At 48.7% G+C, this 6162-nt stretch overlaps 1 protein-coding gene across 1 annotated transcript; it reads right to left on the bottom strand.

Annotated features, from left to right (window-relative positions):
• Positions 1 to 4597: 4597 nt before the first annotated feature.
• Positions 4598 to 5661, bottom strand: NCBP2AS2 (NCBP2 antisense 2 (head to head)). Its single transcript, XM_070945980.1, has one exon. The coding sequence runs from the start codon at positions 5493 to 5495 to the stop codon at positions 5265 to 5267; it is 231 nt and encodes a 76-aa protein (XP_070802081.1). The 5' UTR covers positions 5496 to 5661; the 3' UTR covers positions 4598 to 5264.
• Between the last annotated feature and the right edge of the window lie 501 nt (positions 5662 to 6162).

The raw sequence follows: 6162 nt of genomic DNA, 5'->3' as shown, positions 1-6162 counted from the left end.
TGCCATTTCTGCTTTGGCAACACCCATGGCACCATCAAAGGCAAAAGGACTCCCCCCCCCAAGGCTGCAGGATCCAACCTCAACAGATAAAACAGGCTGATTGCAAGACTGTCCTCCACCGAGACATAAGACCCTGTTTTGGATATGGCCTGTTCAATAAAAGTCTTACTTGCTCACAGGAGCTCTAAAACCTCGATGTATTTTGTAGATACGAGATAGGAACATTTTTAAATAAAAATATATATTAAATATAACAAAAAAAAAAAAAGAATAACAACCAATAGGAAATTAAATAATATGAGAACCAAAAAAGATAAGCTTAAAAAATAAACAGAAAAAAGAAAAGCTATGCATTTGTACCATAGAGCTGAGTTAATTTGAGTCAGGCTGTATCCAAGTTGAATAAAATACACAAATCAATTTTTAATTAAATTAAATTAAACCTTGATCGCATAAAATTGTATCAATCAGTTTTCTACCTTGCTGGCAGAAGCTCATATATAGAAAGGGAATGCATGTCTTCTATTCTGCTGTTAAATCGCATGTACTAGTCTTTCCACCAGAATAAAACAATTTTCATAACTCCTGTCTGTACACAATACATTCTCCATTCTTTGATATTTCCAAATTTTCAGAGTATTATTTAGCATCATCTGAGGCTTTTCTTTTTCAACACCCATTTTCAATCATGTATGTTATACCAAAATACTATTTCTGTAAAACAAGTTCCAAATTACATTCCTTCTGTTTCGCTTCCAACAGAGGTTGAAATCTCAGCTTTGCTCCACATGCTCCAGAACACCCAGCAGACTGAAAATGTATGCAATTGGATTACTCTCATAATTTCAAACGACTTGCAAGTTTCCCTTGTCAATAGTAAATAAAAACTGACTCTTTCTCTAACAATAGTAATAATGTACCAGGTTGAGAAGCAATTAATGCATCACATCCAAGTAACAGAATAATGGAGTTAGAAGGGAACTTGGAGGTTCTCTTGTCCAACCCCCTGCTCAGGCAGGAAACCCTATACCGTGGCTGTCCAATCTCTTAACAGCCTCTGGTGTCAGAGCACCCACAACTTCTGAAGGCAAGCTATTCCATTGGTTGATTGTTCTTACTGTCAGGAAATTTCTCCTTGGTTCTAGGTTGTCTTCCTTGGTTAGTTTCCATCTATTGATTCTTGTCCTTTGCTTTGGGAATAGGTTGTCCCCCTCTTCTTTGTGGCAGCCCCTTAGATATTGGTTGGAACACTGCTATCATGTCGCCTTTTCTTTTCACTAAACAAATCCAATTCCTGAAACTATTCTTCATATGCTTTAGCTTCCAGTCCCCTAATCTCTGTTGCTCTTCTCTGCACTCTTCCTAGTCTCAATCCCCATTAAGTTGCCCACTGAAGTATCTATTTATCTACTCACAGTTGCCTGCTTTTGGATTGCTGAGTTGGCAGGAGGTGGCGCTGGGAGCCCACCCCATTCCGCAGCAGCAACCGGGTCTCGAACGCAAGCCTGCCTGTCATCCTATCGGCATTCTACCCTCATGAGGCACCACACTACTCCAGATTTAGGTTACCTAGGTCCTAGCACAATCCAACTACTTTTAAACTACAATAATTATAGGTGTCTGGTAAAAACCATGACACTGGCACCATTTATTATTTATTTATTTTTGATTGATTGATTGATTGGATTTATATGCCGCCCTTCTCCGGAGACTCAGGGCGGCTTACAATGCATTAAGCAATAGCCTTCATACTTTTGTATATACCTGCTTAGTAGGGCTTTTGCCCCCCCCAGCGGTGTTCTTTTTTATACAAAGTCAGCTTATTGCCCCCACAATCCGGGTCCTCATTTTACCTGCCTCGGAAGGATGGAAGGCTGAGTCAACCTTGAGCCTGGTGAGACTTGAACTCGCAGTAATTGCAGGCAGCTGGCAGCTAAGTGCTACTTAACAGCACTTTAGTCCTCTGCACCATCAAGGCTCCTTGTTGACCATTGGTCAACATATAAATATGTCAAGTATTTGCAAGCCATTGGCACATGTGTCATACAGACACCAGTGGAGGCAGACAGTGTCTCCACCCCTATGTGGAAAGAAGGGTCTTACCCTGAGTATAAAACCCCCTCCAACCTTTTCCACCTCACTCTCTCTTGCTCTCTCTCTTTTCATGTTTGTTCCTCATGAGACTTGATCTCTGTTGTACATAGTTAATATGATTTATCATATGAATAAATACGTTTAAGACATTTATTTATGCATCTGCCTCTGAACTCTTCTATGCTCCTGGGTGTTTCTACGATCCCAATTTCACAGAATGGTAGCAGAGGGAATGGTAGCAGAAGTCGACTCCAGGAGCTGCTGAAAAGGCAAGATGTCCTCCAAAATAACTTGTGAGAGAAGCTCCCCTGTTGTGACCAGAAGCCTTCAACGGAGAACTTCACACCAGCCCCAGTCTGAATTGCTGATGGAAAACATCGAAGGGGATTTCCATCCTGCTACAACCTGGCAGCCAGAGGCCACCCAGATGCAGCAAGAGATCCCAGGGGCTGAGCCAAGCGATGTTGGAGAAGACTTCTTCAGCACTGATGACGAGGGGGCAGAAGGACAAGATGAAAGCCTGGAAAGGCAAGTGGCTGAGATGTCAGAAGAGGAGTGCTGAGCAGCGCTCGCCTCCCTCCTGAAGACAAGGGCAGCAGCCAGAAAGAGGCCTGAGAAGGCAGCACCAGAGATGCCTGCTATCCCGGTAAGGACTCCCCTGCCTGATCTCTCCAAGATGGCGCCTACCGCCAGAGAGACTCCCCTCACAGCTTCCCGCTAAACAAAATGGCCACCAGCTCCCTTCTGGAGCCAACTTCCCCCAAGACGGCTGCTCCCCTGGGCACTTTGCCAGAACCACGGTCCAGGCCTACAACGCCAGCCAGTCAGTTCAGCACTCCAGTGGCCCAGAGGACTACTCCGAACCTACAAGCTCCTTGCCAGGCCGTGCCTACCACGGCAAGCAAATTAGGGAGCAACCACCCACCAGCCACCCCGAGGTCCCAGACCTACCTCATCTGATGTGCCTCCAGTCTCCTGAAAGATCTCCAGGCCTTTTCCAGCTCCTCCAAGGTTTCCCCTCTACACAGCTGATTTTCGGGCCTATGCTGAGGCTTCAGCCAGGCCTGACTTCAGAACCCAGAGAGGGAGATCAGAGCTCCAACAAGAAAAGGCTTTGGAGCATGCTCCATTTCCTGCACGTGCCCAGTTGCTTCAAACTGCAGCAAGACTACAAGGAGCCAGACCTAAGCAGTCAATCCCAGGCTTAGGGATCCCAATGCCATTCACAACAGGCTCTTTTCAGCCCTTTGAACAACTCCCCATGCAGTTTAATGGTAATAGTTTTGTAACTTTGCCAAATAATTTTGAAAAATTACATTTAAGTGGTCAGAATTTTTAAAAATGGTGTAAGGAGATTCAGATAATACTCTTAAGAGAAAATACTCTGGACATCATCAAAAGGCCACCTCCTTTACCTTGGAGCCCTGAAATCGAGTTCCTGCATAAAAGAGCTTACACAGCCCTGTTAAGTTCTATAGACACAGCTCTTTATGCCAGTCTTTCAGATGGCCTCACAGCTCAGGAAGTTTGGACTTCCCTATATAATTTGTTCCATAGTGACAATATGGCTGCAACCAGCAGATTGTCAAGAATTTTTCACAATTATAAACTCAAACCTGGAGACAAGATGGGGGAACATTTGGCAACGCTTAAAAGACATGAGGAATGAGCTTATACAGAGGGGGGAGCCTGTTCCTGAATCTACTTTAATTAGTGTAATGTTGAACTCCCTAGATAAATCCTGGGTCCCTTCATTATTTCTCTAGAAGGGATTTCTAGGGAACAAAGAAATATAGAATACTTTTCTGGTTGCTTTATTGAGAAAGATTTAAGGTGCAGAGATGAGGAACAAGAAGAAATGAAGGAGGCATACCACAGGCCTAGGCCTCAGAGGAAGCGCCAGGACACAAGTGAAAGGATTAATACCCTTCCCACCTGCTTTGACTGTGGCATGCAAGGTCACTTTAAAAGGGAGTGCCCTCGCTCTAGGGCCAACACGGCTGGACCTAAGCATAATAAAAATAAAAGAGGCCGTGGAAGAGGGGGAGGTGGTCATAAAGGATACCAATTCTGTAGTGTCACAGGTGACAATCCCACCTCCCAGGTACAGGATGCTGAGGGGCTGTGGCTTCTTGATTCAGGTGTATCAACGCATATATCCTTGAGCCAAGTGACACTTGAACTCACAGTAATTGCAGGCAGCTGGCAGCTAAGTGCTACTTAACAGCACTTTAGTCCTCTGCACCACCAAGGCTCCTTGTTGACCATTGGTCAATATACAAATAAGATCCACTGTATAATATGCATCAAGACTTAGAGAACATAATTTTATCTTGTGAATGACAACATGTGCCTAGGTCGGACATTGCCCCCGCCCCCATGCTATAAACCCTGCCCGTTCAGTGGACGCATTTGCTTAACAGGCACATCTGGGCCAGTTAACTGTCCAGCATGCACACAATGGCATTGTGGAGTCTTTTTTTAATGGCTTAATCAAATTCAATTTACTTGATTAGGTCCCACTTTATTACTAAGGAAACAATAATTAAAAACATCGTATGAACAGAGGCAATTAGCCTGCAATTCAGGCAATTTTCAGGCAAAATTTCGTGAACTCCTCCAGGTCCTTTAATGCTTCTTTTCTTCCTGCTCATCTAACGGTTCTATCCATAAAACGTTGCTTCGCATCAGTTGAAGCTGTGCAGTGAAACTTCGATCGAAGTAACTGGCTGTGCCACCCCCGCCGCGGCTAAGCAACTAGCACCGGAACAAACCCAAATGCTCCTTGTCGGCGCAGAGCTCCGGTTCGGGCTCAGCATCGGGTCCTACTGCGGAAAAAGGGAAGGGGGTATTCGTTGCCCCGCCTATGAGCGCCTCTCTCCGGAGCAGAAACCTCTTCTCCGCCGGGCCCAAGACCCTCCGGGGCTGCTCCAGCCGTCGCAGGGGACACCTCGGCAGCGGCTCCGGTCCCCGCGCCGTCTCCCACTCGGCGACGCTCGTTCCTTCGCCGCCGCCCGGAGCTCCCGGGGGGAGGAGGGGCTCAGCCTGCCCCGTCGGGAGAAGGGTCCGTCGCTCGGGGCTCAGTCTCAGCTCCGGAGGGGACCAAACGACGCCGCCCGGAAGCCCCGCCTTTCCACACATGCGCAGTTCGTCCAGAAAAGAGGGGGGCCTTACGGGCTCCGTCCCTTCTTCGGGCCGGGGGGGCGAGAGGACCAGCCGGCGTCCTTTGCGCGCGCCGCTTCCTCCTTCAGCTCGCGCAGGAAGGTTTCGCGCAGGCGCAGTCCGCGGGTGAGGGCCACGGCCGTGAGGCGCGCCGCCGCCCGGATGGGCCGCGCCGCCGCCAGGCGGTCCAGGAGCCGAGGGTCGTTCAGCAGGGCGAAAAGCAGCCGGCGCAGCACCATCGTCGCCCGCGGGCCGCCTTCCGCGCCGCCCGAGAGCCTTCGCCTATTGCGTCCCGCCTGAAAGCCGTGCGCGCTGCTCCGGGGACTGGCGTGGGCGGAGTAGTAACAGCAGCGAGAGCGCCCCCCGCCCGGCTCTCTCCGGGCGACCTTCCCGGTATGGCCCACTTCCTGTCTGCCCCGGGGCTGTCCTCCACTTCCTTCCCGGCGTGGCTAACTTGTATCCGTAAGGAAGCGGCAGAGAACCGGTGGTGGTGCCGCCCCCAGCGGTTGGGAGGTCTCTTTGCACTCTTTCGGCTTTAGGAAAACGGTGGGGAACGGGGCAAATAAGGAACAAACAAGTTCGTTGGTTTCAATCATACACTTCAGGGTTGTTTCTGCGGGCTCCTTTTTAGAACCGGAGCAGGCGGGGCACCTGCAGGGTTTTTGGCTCGGGAAGAGGCTTCCGTCCCGTCTAGGGGGCGGGGGAGGGTGTCTCCTCGAGGGTTGCCAAGCAAAGCAGCCGCCGTTTGGTGGTGTTTCCCCAGCGCCCGAGTCCCGGATACAGAAGAACGAGTCGTTTTGCGTTTGTTTGTATTAGAACTTAATAGGTTCTCTTTAAAAACATCCCACCCACTCCTTCACCCAAACCTGTTGAGGCCAAGATGTTTTTATTTAACAATGTTTTGGT

This window comes from Pituophis catenifer, unplaced genomic scaffold (assembly GCF_029215685.1).
Source record: "Pituophis catenifer annectens isolate HBS135680 unplaced genomic scaffold, rPitCat1.0.hap2 SCAF_6, whole genome shotgun sequence".
NCBI classification, from domain to species: domain Eukaryota; kingdom Metazoa; phylum Chordata; class Lepidosauria; order Squamata; family Colubridae; genus Pituophis; species Pituophis catenifer.
The sequence above is the reverse complement of the archived record's forward strand: the minus strand, read 5'-3'. Positions and strand labels throughout refer to the sequence as shown.